The sequence below is a fragment of the Pseudochaenichthys georgianus genome, chromosome 6 (assembly GCF_902827115.2).
Source record: "Pseudochaenichthys georgianus chromosome 6, fPseGeo1.2, whole genome shotgun sequence".
Classification (NCBI taxonomy): Eukaryota; Metazoa; Chordata; class Actinopteri; order Perciformes; family Channichthyidae; genus Pseudochaenichthys; species Pseudochaenichthys georgianus.
In genome coordinates, this window is record NC_047508.1 from 38,418,828 (window position 1) to 38,445,967 (window position 27,140).

The 27,140-nt window shown below is 40.7% G+C and overlaps 1 protein-coding gene across 1 annotated transcript; it reads left to right on the plus strand.

Annotated features, from left to right (window-relative positions):
- On the plus strand, positions 1-26,866 carry ptpn9a (protein tyrosine phosphatase non-receptor type 9a). The gene is made up of 13 exons (XM_034084763.1): positions 1-521; positions 7,375-7,518; positions 12,338-12,427; positions 15,025-15,149; positions 15,644-15,749; positions 16,634-16,744; positions 18,086-18,402; positions 19,873-19,960; positions 20,311-20,380; positions 21,568-21,646; positions 21,796-21,946; positions 23,854-24,061; positions 24,647-26,866. Exons 1-13 carry the CDS (start codon positions 489-491, stop codon positions 24,835-24,837), a joined length of 1,713 nt encoding a protein of 570 aa, XP_033940654.1. The 5' UTR covers positions 1-488; the 3' UTR covers positions 24,838-26,866.
- Positions 26,867-27,140: the final 274 nt, after the last annotated feature.

Consider the following 27,140-nt stretch of genomic DNA (forward strand, 5'->3'; position numbering starts at 1 on the left):
CTCACTTTTCAGAGCTGTGTGTGTGAGTATGGGTGTGTGTTTCCCCCACAACATAAAGGCGACGTTCACGGCTAAAAACTTGCAATTCATGGCATGGAGGAGGCGGCGGCAGCAGCAGCCCTATGATCTGTGAGAGGTGAGGAGGTGGTGGAGCAGCGGGCTCTGAACCCACTTATTACCGAGCCGAAGTCAAGCCTCGTCTAGCTGGTCGAGTGTTTTCCTCTTTTTTCCTCCTCACTGTCCTCCTTTTCTTCTCTTAGACGAATTTTGATAGAACACCAGCGCGTGTTCTATGTAGTTTGGTGGGCTAATTAGCCTGCTTGTTTCGCAAAGAGGAAAGGAGCTCCTACTGCAGCAGATGCTTTCAACTTTGAGCAAGAGGGACAACCCCTAAAGCCCGTTTTTTACACGAGGGACAGACACATCTCCGTCATCTTCCACTTCATGAAAAGGACGCGTCTCGGTGAAAGGTGATCACAGAACTGACGATGGCAGCTACTCTATCGGCGGAGGAAGAACAGGTAGGCCCTATGCTTCTTTCCTATCTGTGTTTCTTTAACCTAAACGCTCCAGTCTCGGCTCTACCTGGAGGTATGTTGGCCTTTGCGTGTGCCCACCGCAGCGAGTGCGAAATGCATTTGTTGGGAAATGGTCGTGAAAGCGGAAATATTGTATCGATTTCTTGCGCTTTATTGCTCTCGTTGCATCACTGTCAGATCCTCTCTCCAGCGGCTGAGCTCATGTGATGCGAAACAGGCCGAGCTCGCCTTTATCAGTCGCTCTCCACAGATGTAAAATACTGATTCCGTGTGTTTAGGGGTTCATTGGTGGGGGCAGAGTGTGATATTAAACCGGGGAATGTTTTTGGACACCGTTGGACTCCGTCTTGTTCAACACTTGGCTATTTCAGCAGTGCTTACAGTAGAAACTTGGTTTATATTGACAGGCTAGCAATGTGACTTTGATAAACTGGCATACATTCACTCATTTCAAGGATAGGACATGTATTTTCCTTAATTAGTTTTGATAATATCAAAGCATATGAGTTTCACACTACTTTCTATAGTGTACAATGTTTATGTTAGCCACTAAAGCTTAGTTATGACACATTTCCCATCATTAGTTTACTATCAGTCAATTCAAGAACCACCAAATATCCACACTTGGAATAAGGAAAACTATATACATGATTCCTTGATTATGCAGTATTGCTGCAGATGAACCAATTTAAGTCATAAATAATGTAAACTCTTATATTATGTAGGCTTGTGTTATGCTTCGTGGAGTCAGGCCCTGGAGACATGACTTTAGACTCTTTGCATTTTAAAGATCAAAGCTCACATTGTACAGTTAAACATGTTTTAGGTAGCCCATAGCTAAAAGTAATGCAGTCTAATCATCTTTTAGACTGGGATGGATTTGCTGCAGGGTTGTTTGTTTGACGTAAAACAACCCTGCAGCAAATCCTACCTTCATGGAAATTATAATTGTTGTAGCTGCTTTGGAAGTAGTTCAAATGTATCGTTGACTGAGGTGTCTCTGATATGTTGTGCCACTCCTTTTTATATCAATGAGGGTGGACTTAAATTCGAATCAACCCATCTATAAGAACATTTGTGAACTGAACATGAACCTTCTTATTGCATATGTTATACATGTACCTAATAGACGTATTGTAAATTAAAGCATGTATGGATTTGTAGTTTAAGTATAACCACTCAAAGCAATAGTATAAACCAAGCCATATATAAAGAACATGCGCACTAAAGACTGTTTTTGCACATTGATCATTTTACTAAGAAAATAAAACGTAACCATGGAGGAAGAATAATAAATAATTTGCAGTATGAAGATTTTGAATCTGATTAATTTAGTCTTTTCCTTTAGTGCTCAGTTCACGCGCGTGCCTTTTCTTCCTCCTGATTCCTCTCATCATCTGGCCAGCAGAAAGCCTTATCTGGCTACTCCATTTCCTGTGTGAGCCCGGGCCCCCGCTAGGGTACCGGAGGCCCTCATTACATCCCCAGCCTTGTGGGGGGTGTTTGGTTGGATTGTGTGTGTTTTGTGTGTTTTGTGTGCGTGTGCGGCTCTCTCGGGAGCATGCACGGGTGTAGTGGAACTTCATTCTGAAGGCAGCTGTTAAAAGCATTTCCACTAGACTCGGGGGAAGGGGGAGTTTATGAGTTACAGAGTGCGTTTGTGTGTGTCTATCATGTGCTCTAGAGAAAATGTGTGGTGTGTGTGTGTGTTGAGTCTACTCCCAGGAAGCAGTGGAGTGAGAGAAATTGGGGAATAGGGAGAGAGTGACGTCATTGACTTCCTGTTTTGGTATTGACTCGTGCCAAATGGGACTCACTGAAGTGAAGCAAAGCTGCTTGGCAACAGCAGTCCTACATTTGTAAATAGGTCAGCAGGGCATCTGTTATTGTATAGATTCAGGAAGGGCAATGTCAGGGCAGCCATGAATCCATTTGAAATCCAACAATGAAGAGATGCATTAGTTCTGTCTGGAGGATCAAGGTGTGATCAGGAAGCTGCAGTAACCGTCTCTACTTCAAAACCCTTCAATAGAGTTTCCTCTGGCGAAACAAACTATGTACAATATGACTCCTTCTGGCAGGAATGTGGCGGTAGGTCAATACTGGGATAGTAATGACCCATTCCAGTAACAAAGCATCACCCTGATGTCAAGTAAAACAATCAAAAAGGGGTTGCCAGTTAGCCAGCATGTGTAATGCATTGTCCTGGCTATGACACATCTCAATGAGATGCAGCTATTATAAAAATACTTCATGCTTACATTTCACTACTCACAATATGCAGTGAGAATGGTTTATAGGGTTGTGTAGTGGTTGGCAACAACAGTCTTCCTCTGCAGTTTTCTGCCAATAACGTGGTTTCAATATTTGACAAAGCTTGTAGAGTTGAAATGATTTGTCAAATATGACTGGTCTTAACACCTTGAACACTAATAAGTGCTGGTTTCCATAGTTTGTCTAATAGTTGTATAGGTGCAGCCCTACTCAAAACCCAAAGATATTTAGTCGTTTCTGGATTAATCAATCGATTGTTTGGTCTTGACAAAGGATTGCAAAGAAAATGTCTTCCCGGCCTTGGACCTCTACGTCCAAGTTGATGTCCAAAACCCAAGTACGTTAAGTTTAAGATGATACAAAGCAAGTAACCCATCATTGCAGTTCTTGTTTTTTATTACTGGACGTCAAAACAGACTCAGCCGCCGTCTCCCTCTGGCAGCAATTTTCCTCTGATGTCATAGTTCCCTGGGTCAGTGTCTCCAACCTCTTTGGACCCATGGACTTGTTTTTATGCCTGTTTGGCAAAGAACCAACTATAACTTCCTCCACGAACTCGCAGCACATCGTGTTCCTAGTGAACCTAATCAATTAGTTATCGACAGTCATTGTCAACTCTGCCAATGAACAACCCCCTGACAGCAAACTGGTCCGCTGTTTATTGTTTAAAATTCATAACTCGGCCTTTGAGAGAGACTAACTGAACACATAAAGACAGCTGAGCCAGTGAAGATTGGAACATTGTGACCAGACTATTCCTGCACTTGCACCTTCTAGTTTGTTTAGATTTACGTCAGGCAGTTTAAGCTAGAATTAAGTGTTTGGAGAACTTTGAGGAAGTACCTCCTGCCCTATCAGACCCGGAGCAAGTCAAGCAAATATTTATGCATCTTCCAGGACTTGAGAAAGTGACTCCTCCGCAGTCAGTCTTCCAGTGCAGTCTGCTGTGCTTTCATGAAAACAAACGGGTTCGTCCTCAAATTCCACTCTGGCGGATATGGCCCCTCGTGCAGAAAAACCAAACAATACTGGCTTCTCCAGGAACAGAGGGTCACTGCATGGAGTTGGCAGGCTATCCTTAAAAGGCTAAGAGAGAAAGAGCAGCTGTCAGAACATTAGAAATCTTGGAAAGCCGAGTGTACCTGACAGCAATCTGACAGGAAGTTGTCTTTGGCCTACATCGAAGGATTACCGCTTAACAATGGAACAACCGAGAGCAGATTGCACCATATTATTATTAGGAACTCGTGGACCTCGTGTTGAAGGACTGCACAAATAACATCTTTAATCTGCGCAGTCCAACACATTTGAATCACAACTACCAATTGTAACAAGGATGGGAATACTGATGGGAATACTTGTTAACTTATTTTGCAAATTCATTTTCTTAAAGGCAGGGTAGGTAACTCACTTCAGAAACACTTTTTGTTATATTCCACGGAATGCTCTTAACATCCCGATAGCAATGAATACATTAAATGCTTTGACAATAAATACATAAAAAAATGTCATCTGTGGAAGCCGTGGTGCTGTAAAAAGCACGACACGAGGATGGCCTACTGTCAGCCTTCCATCTGTGCACAAACTTATCTCGTGCCCTCATCGGTCATGTGCGCGTTCGTGTGTTGGAGGAGGGGCTCTGTGAGGAAGTCTGAAGGAAGGGGCATATTCTTTCCGGCTGCGTACTTTCAAATTCTAGCGCACACAAGCTGGTTTTCCATTCTTACCTACCCTACCTTTTTAATACGTCATATATATGTCTGCAGTTTTCTCTCTAAGATAATTATACAGTTTCTTCCCTCTTAGTTATTTTTAAATTTGTTTTGTTTACCAATTAAACGGATTGATTTTGCCCCAGACAAGCTTGAATCAAACAAAGATTTAAGACAGGAAGTCAGCCACTATTGTCAATTGTCTGACTCATCTTCTTTGTGATTCTCACCAGATCAATGGCTCCAACTAATTACACGCCCAATAACCTAACTCCATACACTTTTTAAAAACCGATAGCGAAACACCCAGTGACCAAGGGGGAAATGCAATAAAAGGGAGATGTGTTAAATACATTTTGTGAAATTCATCACCACTATTGTTTACTTTAGTGGAAGGCGATGGCTCAGCTACAGGATGGACGTTGAGCACATGTTGAAATGTTTAAAGATGGTTTCTGGGAAAGGATGTGGTTGACCTCCTTGATCCTTCTTGATCTCTGTTAAGCTTCTGTTCAAAGGCTCTTTCCCATTACATGCTCTGACTGGACTTGGTGATTCGTACACTGACGAATGGTGTAATAATGCCCTTTTGGTCAAAGAGACAGTTCGATGGAGTTGAACTGTGCACATAATGAAGTACATGTTAGTTAATTGGACTGAAAACATTTAAACCTCTAAACACAATAAAATATTAGTAGAGTTTTCTAATAAGAACTATTTTCGTAAGGGCAATGCACCCAGTCAAATAACTCATTGCAGGGCCACACTGTCTAGTTTATAGTTAAATTGTGAAATCTGAAACATTTACGAGTCAATTTATGTCAAAATTGTCAGTATTGCATACCAATAATAGAGAAATGACTCGGGATGATCAGATATCCGTTCTCTATTCCACTGAGAAGCTCAGAATACCACCCCTCCCCATGAGAATCGGATATGAAGCGACCTCTGCGCTGTCAGGTGCAATCGTCCCTCATCCCCTGCATGTTAAGACCCCCGAACAGAGGAGAAGCTGCAGGCCCTCCTGTGTGTGAAAGCACTGGCTTTCCTGAGGAGAGACAGTGGCGTCCTGTCTCTGGGCTCGGCGCTCCTCAGTGATCGTTTTGTATTCCTGAAGAGCCGAGGACTCCCACAACTTGACTTCCTGTCTCCCATGCATGCCCCACCGCCGCTGTGCCACACCAGAGAAGTGGGAGCCTGTGTTTTAAAGTGGGAGCTTTCATTGCCTCCTGTGTCGCCTTTTGACGATTCACTGGGTGCTGACTCGCTCACTCTGCGGGTGGTGGAGGAGGGGGGGAGGAGGTTCCTGAGGGAGTGTATAATAAGAGCAGGGGGAGGACAGGAAGCCCCCGAAAGACTGCGGGCTAAACGCATAAGTTATTTGCAAGATGGGTGGAAGGCCTTTATGGTAAACACATTTTCCAAAATGCAAGCGCAGTGTATGATACGCATTTCATTGGATGTTTTTAGATTTGAACCAGTGTCTGATTAAAAAAATAACCACTTTGCTTTGTTAGCTAGGTCTTAAGAACCGTGCGATTTCTTAAAATCACTTTTATCTTAAAAATGTCTCAAACGACTAGTCTTTTGCCAAAGATGTCAGGGCAACTGTTTTGTCGTTCACCTTTTGCTCTAAGGGTGCATATCTGGCCAGAGAAGACATCTGTTTTCAGCAGATGACATTTTAAAAACCCACTTTATGTTCCCTTCCTGGCAGAAAGACACAGTTAGCAACTAGCTGTTGAACATGGAGGGACATTAAGAGACATTTGGAGAGGTGGTGGGGACAAAGAACGAGCTAAAAGACCAGTGAATATTCGACTTATCTCAACATCTGCTTAATGTAGTTTAATATACATTGCACTTGAATTTGTGGAAACCCTAAAGAGCTTAAAAAATAAATATAGCATTTACTCAATCTTGCTAATACTTAACATGAAACGAAACACTCAGTTGTCTCACCAAGTTTCCCTTGAGTATATTATGGGATTGTACTTAATGGGACGTAATCACCGGTAATCCATCATAACTTCAGTTTTTAGCTTTTTTCCACTCCTCTCTTGGAGTCCTTTACTTTAGTAGAAGCCAGATTTCACAAGAAACGAATTAGCATCTCCATCCTGAAAATGTTAGATGCACATGTGTAAGCTTTACTGTCACGGAGTTCATTCATCATCTTCTTCCTGTAGGAGACAAATATAAACCTAGTTTGGAAGACTAATCAAACCTATCAGGCAGTGTAGTGTTATCAAGGATTTACCAGCACTCAACGACTGCATATGACTGGCTTTACTTCCAAGTATTATTAAGTGTGTCACCCGTCATTATTGCAGCCTCATGTCATAAACACCAGTTCGGCAAGATTCCAGCGCTCTCTCCTCTCATGCTCTTGCACTCACTTGATAAAAACTATTTTGACATTGTAAGCTCTTATCTTGAACTCATCCGTGACTGGATTTAAAAAAAAAATGTTTGTCCATTAATGGATTTCACAAAGTGCCAAAGCTTTCCCCAAGATAGCTGTGGTTAACACACCGGAAGGACGGCTAAACTCAGAAACATTTTAGTGTAAAACCAATCGCTTTGGTTGGCTGCACAAATTGCAGTTCACTTCACACATTTGGCTTTGCCCCGCCCCGTGTATATACATTCTGTAAACTCACAGTGAGCAGACTATACAGCAGCTATGGATCATTATCATAGCCCTAAAAATGGTGTCTTCTGCGAGACTGTAGATAGCGCTTCCTGTGAGGATGTATCAAGTTTAAAGCGCCGTTTCACTTCCTTTTCTCTTTGACCCTTTCGATTATGGGAGTGCAACGTTGGTGACCACATCTGTTTGTGTTCAGGCTACCAGGCAGTTTCTGGAGGAAATCAACAAGTGGACCAGTCAGCATGGAGTGTCACCGCTGTCCAGGGAATTGGCCGTCAAGTTCCTCATGGCCCGAAAGTTTGACGTCCTGCGAGCCATCGAGCTTTTCCACAGCTACAGGGTAAGAAGACTGGAGAGAATTGTTTGGATTAAAACTGTTTTATTTTTGGAGCAGCGCTGACATAGCACCCTTTCTACAGTGGCTATGAACAGCTGGACATGTCCATTTTAATACAATCCAGTAGACACGGGGTGTATTGCACTACTGTTTATTTTGTAATTAATATTGAATGTCAGCATATAATTAGCTAACCAAGTGGGCAGCATATAACATCCCTTTGAAATGCACACAATTTAGTCGGAAAGAATTTAGTTTGCGTCTATTTTTGGACTTCAGTGTGAATTAGGGCTGCACGATTTTTTTTTTTCCCCCGCAAACCATCCTTTCTTCAACTTTAATGCTATACAATTGGTATGTTTTTAACTATAGTTAACCGGATGAAGGATTGTAGTCACGGACGTCTGGATCTTAAGTTATCAGAGCAACAAGCTGAGCTAGCTCGGTTAGCAGCGCCGAACTGCCCTGGAGAAACGCATTAAACGACTTTATTCAGTGTTTTTACCTTTGATCACCGGGTCCGTTGGCTTTGGAGATTTGATTGTGATTGGTGGTTTGCTGTCACTCACTCAAGTACCCCGCGCAAGTTTTCCTTTTGTAGCAAGCAGCAAAATAATTGTAACATGACGTGTTTGAGTTCATTTGCTTAATATAATATTTATATAAATATAATATTTTACTTAAGTCCTAAAAAAAATAATAAAAAAATAATATATTTATATATTTTTTAATCGCACGTCCTGCGATGTGAATATCGCGATTATCGTCACGACACGATATATCGTGCAGCCCTAGTGTGAATTTACCAATTTGAACTACTTTTTAATTCCTCTAAATTGCGTAAATACGGCACACACACAATGGTACATATACCAATGTAACCAACACCTCTTGGCCACCCATTAAGAAATAAAGTTCCATTGTCATACTGAAGTCAAAGCAGGAAAATAAATACATTGGCTTGTTTTATCATTCTAAACTGCGCCAATCGTTGACAAATTACAAAACCATAACAGAGCCAGACAAAGCAAATGTCCTGAAGTAAATAGTTTTCGATAAGATGTTGAGTCATCTCAAGCTCTAACTTGTTTTGATAAAACCTTAATTTTCAGCTTTTGGTTTCAAAATAATCGAAGGAGTCTACACCCACACTGGAACAATCTGATCTCATTATACTGCATATTATTTCCAGAGTCATTTGCATTATATGAACCTTTTGAGGCACGACTGCAAAGTCTGTAACGACGAGTCGTCTCAGAAGAAGCGGAGCGGGCGTGGGACGCGCTTCTCCAACCGCCTAGCGTCATGGAGAAGGGAAAGAGTTCAAAGAGTGGAGTGAACACAGAACCACTTTATTGTTAGATTAACTCGTTTCGGCTTGCGTCTTGAAAAGTTGTTGTGAGTACAGCTTCTCATTCAGTTTGCTAACTTTCGTGATCATTTCAGATTTTATTTTTTCTGAGTCTTCCTTTTGCTTTAGTGTGTTATTTAGGTTTGCTTTTTCTTAGTGACATCACTTTGTAGCACATGCGCTTCTATTGGCTAGCGCTCCAACACATTGCACTATATAGGGGCGGGACATTTGAGCCGTTGACCAACCAACCAATCAGAGCAGACTGGGCTCTGGTTTCAGACAGAGGGTGAGAAAAGGTGCTGCAGCACAGGCAGTATGAGAAAAATAAAGAGCCTTTTGAACATTAAAGCACGGAGACATGTCCCAGTAGAGACACTACATACAAATCTGAACCTGATGAGCAGAATAGGCCCCCTTTAAAAGGTATTTTCAAGACGATGGATATCAGTCGAACAACGCACAGATTGACACAAAGGTAGAAGGCGGAGGTCATATTGTGGAGCATCTTCACCAAACCCAGTAACAAAATCCCCTTTTCATTAAATGAATGTCTTCAGAAGCTCTCGCCAAGTAAGGGATCGCCTAAACAGATGCACCAAAAACCGGAGCCAGAAACACACACCCTTACACTGAATTATACACCGGGGGGGTCATTCAAGACGCAGCATGAAGGCTTATTCAACTTTACTGAGAGCTTGGAGCCCATCCGAAAAGAAGGGTTGCACTGTCATCAGAAAAAGCGTGCTGGTTGGTACAGCTGAGGTTATGAGGTTCAATTAAATGAGGAACAACATGTCTTCCAGGAAAGGGTGTCGTGTCAGCATGCAAAACAATATTAGACACAATAATAGACTTAATATTTGTGATGTGTGTGTAATAGGTCAATTTAATTATTTTTATATTTAAAAATGTTTTTGAAGCATAAGAACTATGCATGCGTATATATACTGCTATGGCTTTAACGACCACGCGTTTGAGTATATGGATCTTTATTAGCTAGCTTTGTTTCTATAAACACTAAATAGCAGTTGGTGACCTTGGTGATATTATTACCATCAAGCCGGATGAGGATGATGATGATGATGATCATGATGAAGATTAATTAATTAATTCCTTATATTTATTATAGCGCTTTTCCAGATGCTCAAAGCGCTTTACATATACACATTACACATATTTTGTATACATGCAATGGTCACTGTGGACAATACCCACAGGAGCAAGTTCAGGTGAAGTGTCTTGCCCAAGGACACACCGGCTTTACAGACGCAGCAGCGGCGGGTTTCACCCCTTGATCTGATGATCATTGCACAGCGCACTGCGCCACACCGTCCATCTTCACGCCTCGAAGTCATCGAGGCGCTTTTACAAGTATACATTGATAGTATACATGTACTGTGGACAATACCCACAGGAGCAAATCCGGGTGAAGTGTCTTGCCCAAGGACACAACGGCCTGACGCAGTGGCGGCAGGAGCGGGTTTCGAACTGGAGTTCCCCAGCACTCCCCCTTGATCTGATGATCGGATGCACAGACCACTGCGCCACCCGTCCCTAAGATGAAACCTTTAGGGCTCAAACTGCACGTCTCATTGACTTTATGATCTGAAAATAACATCTAGACAATAACCTTTCTCCTCTGAGGCACGTGATAAATACCAGAGTTGAGGATAATGTCTCGTTGTGTCCCTAAATGGTCTTTACTGCTGTAAGTTTAATTCTGGCCAAATTTGAACATGTAAAAAGTGATTTATCTGCTCAAATCCGTTTTATCCCCCGCAGCAAACGGAAAGTTCTCAAACGTCTCGCACAGACCCTGCATAGCTTTGAGACGTGGCAGGGTTTTACCTCCTACCTTTTCAGTAACGTCGCTTCAATCACCCGGGGTTCTTGTTCCTGCAATGAATAGTTGTCGTGCGGGAACGCGACTCGTTTATGAATGCCTTGACTGTGAAGGATTAGTCTCCCCCGCCACGCCACAGTTCATTTAACTCGGCTTAATGCTGCGTCAGCACCGGGACAGAAGCTGGGGACAAGTCATTTGTCAGAACAAACTAAGGGGGAAACTTTCCAGTGAAGTGTTTGTTTGGGAAGGGGGGGGGGGGGGGCAGGAGCAAACAGACCAAGCTGGCATTCAGACTGAAGAGGCTGGTCGTTAGGCCTGGCACGAAACATCAGGGTGTTTTTATTTTAGCATCTATTTGAACTGCCGCGGGAGAAGCATTAGCTCAGATTTGCTGTATTTAAATCAATCGTAGCCGTACGATAAACAAATGGGTATTTTTACTTTCTATAATTTGCATAAAGTACAATAAGCTCTTATATATCCTTGAGGTTTTTAAACTGCTTATATCTATTCATGTTAGTTTCTCTTTCAAGATTCAATCGCATGCTTCATTGTCATGTGCACAATGGTTTCGGTGAGGTTTTTGCATTGAAAATATTAAGTCACAGGTTCTTCAAACAATCCAACAGGCATGCAAAATTGTCAAGAAAATACAATTTATTTATTTATTTATTTATTTATTTGGGGTCGCATTATATTAAAAGTACAGTTTTTCAAATCATAAATTTTTAGAGACCCGAAAATGACAAATGAAATGGCAAACAAAATGTGTCACAAAAAAAACAAACGAAAAAGTGCATGGGGGTTGTTTGAAATGGCAAATGTCTACACATGTACATATGCATACATATCAACATACATATATACATACAATACACATACATGTGTCCATACACACCTATACATATACATTCAATCGGTGTATAGAAACACAGTCAAACAAGGGATGGTCGTCTTTGGGAAAGAAAATACGATTTCATAAAATAGTAAAAGCGATATAATGCTGCGAATAAAATCTGTGAATAAGAAAGAATACTATAATTAAATATTTTACAATAAAATAAATACTTGATACTGTAAACAAAAAAGTGAATTATCTACCATTTAACAATTACAAATGATTGATGAAAAAAATTATAATCTTAGAAATACAAGAGATGCCATTCCTAAATAATCAATCGAGTTATTTTGATTTTAAATAGGAAAGCCTCTTTAAAAACCAAACCCTCTGTTAATATCTATTCAGTGAAATGATAGGGAATTTATTAAATTGAGTTAATCCAATGTTTATTAAATTGAGTTAGTTAATCCAATATTTATAACAGTGGTAAAAACGTATTTATATACTTCTTAATAACTAATTTACTGGCCCACATTTATAAAAGAAGGAAATGGTGAATGAAAATGGCACCTCCCATTCTTGGCCGGTAAGAATAAGTTTAAAGAAACTCCCACACAGCCTCCTCGGGGGATGGAAAAAAGGAATGGAAACCTTGTGGAGAGGGATCCTCCTGCAGGAAAGTCAGGCGGGTAGCGCTCCATTGTTCAAGCAGAGGAATTTACCTCAAAGTGACGGCCTATTATACAGCCTGACTTCACCTGCTGTGATCTGTTTTCTTCAGGAAACGCGTCTTAAAGAAGGAATCGTCCGACTCCAGCCTCAGGAAGAACCTCTGCGCTCGGAGCTGCTCAGTGGAAAGTTCACAGTGTTGGTAAGAGTCACTTAAATCTCCTCTACTTTGTATCCCTGAGAGAAACGGATCATAACAGAAACAATGTATCCTACTACAAGTAAAAGTACTGTCTGTGTATCCTCCCTCCCATGATCATCCATTGTTGTTCAAAAAGGATTGAAAACACATAACCAATGAGACAGATTACCGCTCTGTCACATGTTCTGTCATTATTATTTTGAATGGCTTCTTTAGTTATTTTCCTCTTGATCCCACACACACCGTCTTGGTGTTATATACGCTTACTAGAGCACCGAATGTGTGTTACTCCGCAGTTGAAAATAGTCCTCAACAAATGTACATGTTGTAGTGATATAGTGGAAGTAATGAGGCCTCTATTCAAACTTAAAGGATACTTGTGATCTGCTTTAAAGGATTTACATCTCTAGTAGGAATAGAGTGAGAAATGAAAAGACTGGTTTTGGTATTTTTATGGAATTTTTTGATAAGAACAAATAAAGGAAAAACACAAAGCTTTACAATTTGATGTTCAAATGAAGATGTTGCATGCTTATAATAGTAAACCATGCTTTGGTTCTGTATTCAATAACATAGTTCAGGTTTAGAAATGGCTAATAAAAGAAGTACCCTTAGTTGCATGGTCTCACCTTGGGCTAGGGCAGTGGTTCTCAAACTTTTTCTGTCAGGCCCCCCCTTTGGAGGAAAAAAAAAAGTCGGGCCCCCCCAACACAAGTCAAACTCAGTGGCGGCGCCAGAGATTTCTTTTGGGGTGCTGTGGGGTAACTTGACGTTTCATAGAGGGTGCTCAAACATTTAGGGTTTCCCATTAATGTACCGAGTGCTACAGTGGAACGTTCTACTGCAACACTCCCCACATGCAAATACACAGTGTTCCCGCAACTGTTACAATGAAGGCTCGACAATCAGCTCACGGCGTATAGGTGTAAGCAGGGGTCAAGTGCTATTTTTATAGGTGGTGTGTGGACCTCACATAGGGGGGTCCGGGGGCATGCTCCCCCGGGAAGATTTATTTTTAAATATTGAAGTTAAAAGCATCAATCTGGTGCACTTTGAGAGCAACATGAAGAGATCTATGGATATCTCTCAACACCCATATAAATAGAACTGTAAACAGATTGACTTTTTCTTTATGGATATTTTACAAATCACCCTTTTAAACTTTATTCTTGTTTTACTGTCATATAGTATTTCATAGCTGTTTTTCATTTATTCTCTTATTTTTTTATAACTATAATGATCATATAAACGTGTGCCTCGGAAATAATTGTTTACATTAATGGTGACCAAAACGTTTGAGACCCACTGAGATAACACTGAGAGTCCTTTAGCTCACTGAGTCTCTCAGTCTGACAGGAGAGGGCTCCCCTCCACTTTGTTGTTGAAAAAACTCCTTATATCCGTTAGCGTAGCTCGCTAGCACCAGAAGCTAACAACAACGATCTCTGGTACCGGTGCGCTCTCGCTCGTGCACACAAAATGGCTTGTTCCACACACACACACACACAATCATTTTTCAAATTATGATTTTTTTTTTTTGTAATTTTTTTTATTTTTATATATAACTATTTTTCTCTCGCGCCACCCCTGGCATGCCTCTGCGCGCCCCCCACTTTGAGAACCACTGGGTTTGGGTTAGGGTTTCTTTCTTATGTGTTACCTTTTTAGAAATGTAAGCTCTTCTAAACTTGTCAATGAAATAGCTAAGCTCGAAGGTCAATCAATCAATAACTGGCACCTTAAAGGTTCCCGAATGTTATGAGCCTATTTTACATTCACCAAAAAAGGTCTATCGGAGTATGAAGCTCAAGTTCTCATAATGGGAAATTAAGAGGTATTTTGGGGTGCAAGATATCGAGTGATTTGCCAAGTGCATTTCCTGTGTCCGATATATTTAGCCTTTTGTCAGCTAAATGAAAACCGTAAATGATGCCCCCTTTCCAGTTTCCACACACACTCCTGCATTTCCCTTCTTCCTTCCCCGCTGACGTGCCACAGTGGCATTGATGCTGCACATCCTCCTGTGTGACGTCGGAGGTCTCCTGCTCAGCAGCGGGCTTCATATCCTGTCTGAGGGTATTTTTAGCCGCCATGCCCCGGAACACGGTCTTATTTGCTTACAAAGGACGGCTCCCTGTAATCTTGCTCCTGTGGCTTCCTTCAAGTGAGAGACCTCCATTTCTCCTGACACCAGCAGCCTTAACACTCATCAGGTTTGATGTGAAAAATATGTTCTGTGTCACTGATTGGTGGAAAGGGTGGGGGGGTGGTGAGACCTGCATCATTATTAACAAGAATTGTTGACAGGCCTTTTTTTTTTGGCAGAGTGCCAGAAAGCAGCATATGAACTTAAGTGCCCCCCTGTGGTCATTGTTCAGCCTTCACTTTAGCAGAGCGACCGTTTGTCTGCCTTGTAGTCGCACCTTAAACCACATAGGGAAAATACATCTTTTAACATTTTCTCATAAACAACGGAACAACATGCATCTTATGAGAAATCAGGTGGTATTTATTGAAGATACAGGACAAGTGAGGACAATAAGACTTCCAGAAATCAAAGAAAATGCTTAGTTTGTTTCTAAATGTGTGTATTCCAGAGTGTACGGGATCCTTCGGGCGCGTCCATTGCCTTGTACACTGCCAAGCTCCATCACCCAAACAAAACAGGCAACCATGTGGTGCTTCAGGCTCTCTTCTACCTCCTGGATCGAGCCGTGGAAAGGTGAGGACTGTGGTTTGGGATACCCTGCATAAATAAAAGAAAAATTAATCATATAATAGCTACATTTCACTTTCAATTATTATTGAAAATCTGATCAATGGTGGGCATCCATCTTTCCCTAGAAAAATAATTACTATTTAAGCATTTGTACTTCAACTAAAAACCTTACTCGATATATAACCTTATTTATTGGCAAGTGTTAGTTTTTTTCTTTAGGGAATCCTTTACATGTAATACTAAACGTTACATTAAAGAGGCCTGATTATGTTATGTGTGTTGTATAGGTTGTTGTGCATGTAAATGGCAACATCTTAAATTACAAAGTAAGGTACAGTATCTTTTTTATATATTTTAGGTTTTTATCACTTTTTCTCCATTTACTATGATGGAAAACACTTTGTTAAATGTTCCTGCATAAGTTAGTCGTTACCTGACCTGTTGGTTAATGTTTTAGATATCTTAACGGTGATGTCTTAACCTCTTTTTGCCCTCAGCTTTGAGACCCAGAGGAACGGCTTGGTGTTCATCTACGACATGGCGGGCTCCAACTACACAAACTTCGAGCTGGACCTGAGCAAGAAGATCCTCAACCTGCTCAAGGTTTGACTTGCAGTGCTGTTGTTTACATCAACACATCAAATGTTTACAGTAAATGCCAAAAAAAGACAAATATCTGAGAAAACAAGATGCTTGATTCTGAGAAATAGACAGTGTAACATTCACAGGATAAGATTGAAAGACTACCTTTTAGTAAAAGAAGGTAGGTTGAATAATCTGTCGTGGTTGAACATTAATCACTCCTCTCCAGGGTCGAGTTAACGCATAACTGTAAAGTTGTGTCCTTCATCCGATTGAGAAGCGGATTGATTAAAGCAGCGTTGGTGTCCTCGCAGAATTTAGTGTTCATCCAAAGGGCAAAATCAATGTCTCGCAGCCTGGGTTTACAAGCAAAGGAATGATTTAATCCACAGACCGTGACTGTGCAGTGCTCGGCTGTAGGCAGACTTGCAGAGACCTGCCAAATGAAGCACCACTCGAAGTGATTTGTGATCTAGTGGTATGACATCTTGAGTCAATAACAGAGACACTTGTGTGGCCACATCTGCATCAAAGGCATGTATTTAGTGCCCACATATTGATCTATAAAGGGACTGTTGGCCTCATCCAATTCAGCTGAAACATTCAGAGAAAATAGACAGACAGGGCACTCTCATAGTAAATCTTTCAAAGTCATCTTTGCTTACACATACCTTATATTGCTGCTAAATCCTACTATGCATGTTTACTTATCTATTCCATTAATCTGTTTTTAGGATTACATGTAATATGTTAAATATACTTATTGTGTTTGCCTTTATTATCTGCGTTGTCCCCCTTACTACAGCGACGTCATTTTGCTTGTGGTTAGACACATTAAGGATTTCTAAATACTTCCTGTTGAAGCAGATATTAATTGTGTGTTTTGTGCTTTCTCTCTCCACTAGGGGGCGTTCCCTGCCAGGCTGAAGAAGGTGCTGATTGTCGGGGCCCCCGTTTGGTTTCGAGTGCCCTACAATCTGCTCAGCCTGCTTCTCAAGGACAAGCTTAGGGAGAGGGTAAATAGAGGCGCTCTTTTTGTAATTCTTGCACCATGTTTATGATACTTAGCTACGGGTTTTGGGAAATCCGGTTAAGTTGATCTGGAGAGGCGTTCAATGAGTGAGCACTTCAGCGTTATTGGATGCTGCAAGTGATCATTTGATTAGGAGCCTTCTCTCTTACCGCACATGGATCCCTGAGATGTTAATGCTTGATTCACAGGAGTCGATCGCCCTGCCTACATTACCGCCCCTGAAGAATTTCATTAGTATGGATTTATTCAGAGTCACCGGGGTCTACAGTAAATTCGGTTTCAAGATTATTCATTTAATCAATAATATGCAAACAAATACAGTTTGACGTAAAAAGAGAAAAATAATGTTGAATGCTAGTTCAGAGTCGGGTATCCTTTATTCGTCCCACAGCGGGGACATTTAAATTGTCAATCAGAGACGGTGCGGATAAAAGGCAGAAATAAGATGAGTTGACTAAAATACGGCAAGAATACGGTGATAAAACTAAATTGTAATTATTAGAAGAAGAAAACTTAGAAGCAGGATTATAACTACATTGAAGCTAAGCAGCCACCAGTTACATCATGTATTATAATTGTAGAAATGGTGCACACTGTTTTAGCATTATACCTCCTAAACTTTAGCATATTATTAGCATTCTGATATTAGCATTCAATTCAAAGTGCAGCATCACTGTGCTGCTAGCATGGCTGTAGACTTGTGTGTCAGCACATTTCAGATGTCAATGTAGACTTACAGGCACTTTTTAAATGGCTGTGCAATTAAAAAAACATTCCTTTTATCTCTCTTACATGAAATACCCCAGAGTCCCTCTTCACTCTGTTGAGGAATTCCAGTATGCTCAGACATGGCCTCAGGGCAGAGAAGATTATATATGTATTAGTATATGCTGCACATAGTTCTGTTACTATCAACAGTTGTGTTACACTCTGAAGAAGTAGCAGCCAGTAACTACAATTATAAATTCCAAAATGAAATATATTGTTGTCAGCAATTCCTGAGGATTACCAGAGTTTAGTTTATTTGTTTATATTGTCGTGGACAGTCCCCATTGATCAACTGCTACTAAAAACAGTAAATGGGGCAGCTTTAGCAATCATGGCTAATTTTAGCAAACATGGCTAATTTCCAGATGATAATGGACACCCTTAAAATAACAATACATCAACAGCATTAGTTATAAAAGAAGGACGAAAGACAAGTAGATACAGGCGAAAGGATAAAAGAGAACAATAAAATGCAAACAACACATACACATCACAATCCGTTGACTACCATGTGAACTTATTCACATCTGTAGGTCTGTTTCTCTCCTTCCTTCAGGTCCAGATGGTGAGAATGGAGGAGCTGCGCCAACACCTCCCCAGAGACTGCCTCCCGCAGCACCTGGGCGGCCTGCTGCCTCTGGAGTCCTTCAGCTGGAACCAGCAGCTCCTGGCGGGTCAGAACGGCCGAGTGGACCCAGTGGACGAGCTGGTGGGAATCCCCGTGGAAGAAGCTTCAATCCACGTCCCCGGAGCCGAGGCCATGCGCCCGCAGGAGCTGCTGACGCACCTCGGCAGGCTTCAGCGCACCGGCATCCATCTGGAGTACGAGGAGGTCCGCAAAGAACCGCCGCCCGGGACCTTCAACTGCGCGCAGTGAGTTCAATCTCAGTCTCTATTTATGGTGTATGGTTGTCGCTCTCTTTAACAAGAAAGTTGTTTTTGTTTGTCATTAGTTTACTTTGGTGAGCCCTCTTATTTTTTACTAATTAAAACATCATCTTGTGGCTTCACAAATCAGTTTTCTCTCTCTTTTTATTTCTCTCCCGGTTATTTTTATATGTTGTTACTTCCCTTTGTACCCCTAGTTTAGGAGGGGACGTAACTTTTCATACAGCAAGCTCAGTTAACCAAAGTGCTGTACAGGAAACACATACAATATAGAATAACACAATAGGAGTACAATTATAAAACAAGATAAAAAAACTTAAATAAATAACTAGAAACATATTTAAATGTCAAAATGCCACATTCAACTAGTATTAAGTTCACATTAGCAGACAAACATCTGCATAAAGGAACTACTCAACCCCGTGTGACCTTGAACTTGTGAAGAATACTTTGTTTTTCTCGCATGCCTCAAAGGTGAACAAAGAATCATTAAAGGAATTTAAGCTTTGATGGATTGAAGTAAATAAGGAGTATATCCAAATTAAATGTTTTACTTACTATTTCCAAAACACCTGCATTCATGCTAAAACCAAACTTTTTAAAACTCTATAATTTAAAAGCTATTTCGATAATAGTGATACGGTTCCCATTTAGAGTTGTTTAGACTCAAGTGATAATATCTGGAGCATCAGAGTTTCATTACAAACATAAAACAAATAAAGGAGGCCTTTAATGTCCTTTCTTCAGGGACGGGTCAGTTTTCTGTCCCCAGAGTCAGAACTAAACATGGAGAAACAGCGTCCAGTTATTATGCTCCAAATATCTGGAACAAACTCCCAGAAACCTGCAGGTCCGCTGCAACTCTGACTACTTTTAAATCCAGGCTGAAGACTTTTCTTTTTGTCGCTGCTTTTAATTAAACTATTAATATCTTAAACTGCACTGTAACTTTTATCCATGTATTTTTTCTTTTTATGTTTATTTTATTATCTTTTCTTTTTAATGACTGATTTTAAATGCCATTCTCTTAATGTCTTTCGTTTTTTGTAAAGCACTTTGAATTGCCTTGTGTTGAAAAGTGCTATATAAATAAACTTGCCTTGCCTCTATCTCTGGGATTAACTGCGATTCTCCTAGTTTAGGCGACATGTGTTCATTGAGTGAATTATTGTTGTTGCCCTAAGCTCACATAACTAACTTAAACACACAATGATAATCCGTTTTGTTGGAGCTAAAACCATTCATTCATAATTGAATTAACAGAAAACTCATTTGCTAATAATTTCAGCTTCTCAAATATGAGAATGTAATCTTTTTCATTCATGATAATAAATAAATAAATAAAATATATTTGTATTTTGTACAGTCTGCTGTATACAAATTAGCAACCCAGATGGTGAGCTGCTACAGTATTGTTGATGTGTGTTAATACATTTTGTTATCATGTGTCTACAGATCAGCCTACAACCAGGAGAGGAATCGCTATGGCGACGTGCTGTGCCTTGATCAAACCAGAGTTCGTTTGAAACCCAGAAGGAATGAGGTTGGTGCTTCTATTCTTTTGAAATATGCATATCATAGTTGTCATTCATGCGAAAAGAGAAACACTGCCAGTCCCATTCATGATATCTCTCAGCTGCCAAGAAACGTGCCACGCTTTATCGTTTTGAAAGGCTGCCACGCTGCCTCTGGTGTTTATCCAGAAAGTGTAATCAGGGTATTCTTTTTCTGTTGTGTTTACTTGTGTGAATACTCCTTCAGCCTTATGGAGACATCTAGGCTTTGCTGTCACATGAATGTCAGAACACTACTATTCACATTTGAGTGTTTTCTTAAACTGACATGATTTTTCAGGGTTATCTCCGTCTTAATAACAAAACTCTGTTCCCACAGCGAACAGACTACATCAATGCAAGCTTCATGGACGGCTACAAACAGAGGAATGCATACATTGGTACTCAAGGTATAACAACGGTTACATATCTTTTTTTAATGATTTCTGGATGGCTAGTGTTTTAATATACAATTCCCTAATCAGTATTGCATAAGGGCGACACAGTTGCATTTAGGGATGGGTATCGTTTGAAATGTATCGATTCCGGTTCTTATCGATTCCGGTTCTTATCGATTCCGGTTCTTATCGATTCCCCCTTTCGATTCCAAAATTGTCAAAGAAAGAGGTCAAACGTTTAGGTAACAAAAATATCTTTATTCTTTTAAGCTTTAACTGACATTTTTACAAATAAAAAATATACATGCAATACAAATGTATTGCACAATAGCTGTGCTTTATTTACACTGTGCCTTGTCTTTTTCTTTCTTAGCGTAGTGGAGCCTCACTTTAGAGCGTTTACCGCGATCCATCTTTGGTGTCATGAAGTGACTGAGCTCGTGAACTGTGTACAGGAGGGCGGGGGGAGCCTCGCTGCGTCGCCTGTCAGCGCAACTTACATGATGCCGTTTAAAAAAAAATAAGGACGGTGCCGGCCTCTCAGCGAACCGAGCCGGCCGTCAACGAACCGCTGACGACCGGCCGTTCTGTGATTCTCCAGAACACACAGATGGCCAGCCCGCCCTTACCCTGTATTTCACCGGGTCACCGCGGCGCAGACGGACCCGGTGGAATACAAGGTCTACCGCGTTTAGGAACCGTTAAGCAGAACCGTTAAGCAGAACTGAAATTGTGTATTTTGTGTGGGTACCCGGTATTTTCTTATCGGTTCTCACCTGGAACCGAGTTTCGGTTCCCAACCCTAGTTCCATTACATTACAATCGGTAATTTGGAAAACAATAGTGTAAATTATTCAAAAACTTAATTTGCTATGGGAGTGTTGGGGCTGGGTTTTTAACTAGCAGGTCAAATAGACAGGATGTTTATATGTTATAAACACACATTTTCCTAAGATCTTTCTCAAACTGACTAAATAACATGGCAGACTTACAGCTTTAAATTAGCAGTTAGCAGTAAATGACGATTTAGAGCATGGAAAGGTTTTTTTTACTACCGTAGAAAAAGGGTAATGATTGTCTTGATTAGTGTTTGGGTCGAGTGAAGCTCTTTCAGCTGCCATTCCATGAAACAAATGGACATTCTCCATTACAAAGAAGTCTTTTTAATTTACTGTGAATCTCCTTTTGAACTTGTGAAGGACCGCTGGAAAAGACCTACAGTGATTTCTGGAGAATGGTCTGGGAACAAAACGTGCTTGTAATCGTCATGACTACCAGGTAATTTCACTTGTTTGTTATTTAGTTATTGTAATGACAATTCAAATTCATGCTCATTTGTCAGAAAATGTACTAGGTTCTCCTTTTTCGAAGTAGGTCAGGATTACAACGGAATAGATTTAATCGAGTGTCGTGTCTCTGTGCTGCAGGACAGATGAGGGCAGTCGGAGGAAGTGTGGACAGTATTGGCCTCTGGATGAAGGGGGGCAGGAGGTCTATTGCCACATGGCAGTGGTTAACCAAAGGGTGGACAACCACACCCACTACAACCACACCACCCTCGAACTGCACAACACTGAGGTACAGACATGGACTAATGCGATACGATCAATAAAATATTACTTTAATGGTCTGGGGCCTCATTTATAAAAGGATATACGCTCAATAAATGGCGTACGCCAGTTTCTACGCAATTTTTGCGATTTATAAAATACTAATTTGATGGGAAAATGTGCGGTCCTCCACGCAAACTCTAACCCATGCGTACGCACTAAGCACAAACACGGGAGAGACGAGAAACTGCGACACCGTTGGCAGAAGGAAGAATGGAGAGAGATATGTGGAAATAATACCATAAATAAAATGTTACCTCTCATTTGTCATATATGAAGAATTCATTTTCAAACATTGATTAAAGCCAATCTTAAAATGATTAAACAAACGCCTGTTTGAGACTCCTCAGTGCACACAAAAACATAACTTGGAGAAATAAATAAATACGGATATGTTATTTAAAACCAGCTCGAATATGTTGTGTTAATGTTATGAAATGTTTTCTCATAAATGATGCGGTGAGCAGGAGGACAGAATTACGTCTAAACTGAGGCCGTTTTGCATTTCTATCGGTTGTAGATACGAGCATGGTTTTATATACGATCACGTTTAATCGTGTTTTATGCTGTTTGCCAAGACTTGATAAGTCGCTCGTAAAACACAGGAGGTATGGAAGCTAAGAACACCATATGTGGTAAATTGTGCAGCTAATATAACAGAACACATTAGTTGTATGTCCTCTAACTGGTGGATATAGAGTTGCTGCGGGGGGGGGGGGTTGAGACACACAGTCTGCAGTGGAGACGCTGCGCACAGCTGATCGACAGCTGGGACACAAACCACCAAATACGAAAACATAATTCAGATCCAGTCGTCATGACTCCACACCGGGGGGATTCCCTGTTCACTTCTTAGAGCTTCTCATCAAGTGTGTCTCCTGTCCCCGGTACAAACACACTGCCTGAGGAAGGCTATGTGTATTTATTTTTTCATGAACCTTCTTCGGACCACTTATTTATTTATGTTGGTGACGATCCGACCTCCATGCTGCTACTCTGGTTCAAACTGCATCCACCAAACAATATGATTTATCTCGATCTCCCCAAAACAACCCAAATCTGACACGGTGTGAGATGTCTTTTTGAGCTGTTCTGTCGTCATTTCCTGCGATCTTCTTCATGCAGTCAGTCAGAATGAATGACTGGGCGTTTCTTTGACTATTTATAGGCAAATATGGGCGTTACGTGAAGCCCGCAAAAGCTACACCGCATTTCGAGTTGATTGTGATTTATAAAGGGAAACCGGCGTAGGAAGTGCCGTATGCACTTTCCTCGCCGGTATGCAATGTTTGGTGAATCGGAAAATGTCGGAACATTTCTGTACCTATTTTTTGGATTTCTACTACGTAAGCAAACTTCCCACGTGAAGCCTACGCACAGCGTTATACATGAGGCCCCTGATCAAGTCTGAAATTTGACTTTCATCACAGCAGCTCCATCAACTGTCCATCAACATGGACACATATCAGTAATCAATAATATGTATTGCAACAGGAAAGCAATAAACAAATGTATTATACAGTAGTGGCAAACGTGCATCGTAGAGTCAGTGATATTAAAGAAGCATGGCCTACAAAATTCTATAGTAAGGTCCGTCTTCTCCTCTTCAACAGGGTCAGATGGAAATAGTATAAAGAATGTATCTTCTGTCCCTTTTTAAGACAAAGTAGATGCAGTGTTGAATAGTAACAATTACATTTTTTTTTACTTTGTACTAGTCAAGCTTATTTCCAGTCTTTATATTTGGTGAGCGAACTGCGACCAAACTTTACCTTCTTATATAGCGTACAGAAGATAGTGAGGCATTGATATACTCATGGCAAGTAAGCATATTTCTCCAAATATTTAAGTGTTCCTCATTTTGTATCCATTCAGACGTGTGAACAGAGACAAGTGAGTCACTTCCAGTACCTCAGCTGGCCTGATTACGGCGTTCCCACCTCAGCAGTGACTCTCATTGACTTCCTGGGAGCTGTGAAGAGACAACAGAGGAAAATGGTGACCGCTTTGGGACTTCAGTGGGCGGGCCACCCTCAGGGACCCCCGATGGTGGTCCACTGCAGCGCAGGCATCGGGAGAACAGGTGAGATCCTCAAAAACTTCATGCCTGATTTTATTTTATTTTTTCTGTCCTCAACAGACTGTTTTCCAATGAAACACATTTCCAAGACTTTAAAATGTTAGGACGCAACGTTTTGGAATGATAGTATGGCCTTAAAAAAGAGACGCAATGATTAATTTATCACTTTTTTTCCTTTTAAATCTGCATTTATTTTTGATGTTCGTTTCATGTTTAAGTAATACTTAATGCAAAAAGGGCAGAATATTCTCTTACATGTGCAGATGTACTGCTTTTCCCTTTGATTATCTTATTACATTGAATGTCTTGGACTGACTAAACAACATAGTCAGAAATAAACCGGTACAAACTTTTTCTTAGTGTTTTAAGACCAAACGATTAGTCTGGAAAATACAATTAATCATTACTTGCGGCCCCATCTTTAAGGCCGAGGTAAAAGGTGTGGAAAATACCATTAAGGGTAAGACTAAATCTAAAAAACAAAAATCTGCTTCCTTTTTTTTCATATATATTAATAACAATTGTGTTTCAACACCAATAACCCCACTCCTAAAAAGTGTCACTGCTAACCTGCCGTGTTGTTTGCAGGTACCTTCTGTGCCCTGGACATCTGTCTGTCCCAGTTACAGGACGTCGGCTCGCTGAATGTTTGCCAGACGGTGCGACGCATGAGAACACAGAGAGCCTTCAGCATCCAAACCCCGGACCAGTACTACTTCTGCTACAATGCCATTCTGGAGCACGCCCAAAGACAGGGCCTGCTCCCAGCCAATCAGTGAGCTTCAGCCGTGACTTCCCCAAATGAATCCACGCGCCAGTCAGTCTGTTAACCCCATGCTGTGTTGTGTGACCAATTTGTGAGCCCAGGCAAGTTAACTTCCTCGCAGAATCCGTCTTCTGTAACTAGGTCATTCTTCAAGCCAGACCAAGACAAGACGGTGATAAGAGAAGGTCCTGAGTGTTGACATTATGATGTTTCAATGTGATAACAATGTGACATTTTGTTTATGCCCAACATATCTCAGACAATACGTGGCAGCGTGAACAAACTGATCCTGTTTTGTGCAGTTGTGTGGTCTGTGGTCGGCATAGTGGGTGACGTAATTGAGGTAATGTCCATTCACCCTTTTTTTATTTATCTGCCATTTAAAACCAATGGTTTCGGGGACCTTTTTAAAGGAGTGGTTCACCCCAAAATGTTTCAGTCTCTCATCCCATATCAGTTCAAGCTCCGCAGAAGTTTGTAAGACAATGTTAACGATACATTTGACCTTTAAAGTAAACATGGCCATTGTGTGCCAAGAGACATTTAATTTTGATCCAAAGGCTTTTTTTACATCGGCAAAATTAATTTATACATAAAATATCATTGTGATAAGGTAAACTGAGACTAACATACTTTGCTCATTTTCATTTTGGGGTGAAACTATTCTTTAACTAAGTAAACTATTTTCTATTCCAAATGATGGAGCTTGTCACCACCGGTTACACCTCCTATGTCCAGGAAATATTGCGTGGTGCATTTTCAGCACATGGTATTTGTCACATAGACGGTACGAGCCAGTCTCAGGAGTGTCACACTGAACACAAGGAGGTGAAACGGCTCAACTTAAAAAAAACGATGTAGTCTTTTTCCAAGAAGTCGTTGTATTCCTTTGAGGTTACATGATGCATTCTCCTTTGCCTTAGTAAAGAAAAAAGCAGCAGTAAAGAGGGGTAAGCACATCCAAAATGACCGGGCTGTAAACTCCTAAATGGCCGTTACACCCCCTCCTGTGATCACTTGTTAAATGCCTTTTTTTCTAAATGTATCCACTGACCTTCCATCTCACCTATGAGATTTCCTGACTCTGAAACAGCCAGGGACCCGTGTCTGTGGCCGCCTTCGCTCACGAGCAGTGCCATCATGCTTCAGTGACTGTGGGAATGTATCGCTCAGTGCCCACGCACACGCACACATTTAGAGCAGTCTGCAGTGACTATGCCATCAAAGTCATCAGTTAAGACCTCATGAGTAGTGCAATACTTCTTTTTTTTTTCTTTCTCACAAATCATGTCTTAGCACTTTCAAATAACTGTTCCCAATGTGCTCTGAGAATAGTCATCGTGGAGATAGGATGTGATGACACCTACAACTTAGTTCTGTAGCTCTGCGTGTGATGCTGGGATAGTTAATCTTAGTAATGCTGAAATATAAAACATTTAGTGACATTTTGGATTTACTGTAATCGTCTGCATAAAGCTTTATTGGGACGAATCAAAAATAATTGTTACAGGGAAGCCAGAAAATAATGATAGAACTGAATAAGCATGCACTAATATGTGCCTCCGCCCTACAGAGTCCTTCTTGAGTTTTGTCTGAAGTATATTTCATTATTCTTGTTATTTTAAGTTCTACAGACTGTGGTTGTAATCAGTGCTTTCATTTGGTCCCAGTATCTTGCCATTATTATAGAGTACATGTACAAAAACTGACTGTTTCATACGCTGCATTATGTCATTGCTGGCTGAAAAACAACTGTTCTTTGCTACAGAATTCATATTGAATTTGCTTGTAGTGAAGCCTTTTTAAGTCTGCCATCCTCATGCACTCTTGTTTTACAATTATTTTTCCTTTCAATGATGGACGCAAAATGTGCCCTATTTTATTTTTCTATTGTATTCAACAACTGTTTTCATACGATTACCCAGGATATACAGTTATCTACATTAATTTTATATTTGTTCTATTATAACCTATTACTTTACCATTCGTATGACTATTGAATCAAGCTATACTGTATTAAATACAAACTATGTCAACGTAAACATTCGTAAACTGTGTGATTTTTGTGTTTTCAAGGTTGATTATTTACTTGTCAGCAGGATTATGGAGAGATTACTGCAGGGATTTGCTTTACACTTTGTGGGAAAGCATAGCAAGGTCCAAGGAAGAGCCCATACCATTTAGAGCTGATCTGAATCACGAGTACACCAAATATATTTTTTTTTTATATTGCGATTGGTTTTTACAATTTGGCAGTCACAATTAAGATTTGGTAAAACAAAAAAAACGTTTTTACTGGTAAAGAAGATAAGAAAA

Coding starts and splice junctions, on each gene's coding strand:
- ptpn9a (XM_034084763.1), top strand. CDS start 489: ATGGCAGCTACTCTATCGGCGGAGGAAGAACAG. Junction 16,745..18,085: donor AGGACAAGCTTAGGGAGAGG/GTAAATAGAGGC, acceptor TCCTTCCTTCAG/GTCCAGATGGTGAGAATGGA. Junction 21,647..21,795: donor GTAATCGTCATGACTACCAG/GTAATTTCACTT, acceptor TCTGTGCTGCAG/GACAGATGAGGGCAGTCGGA.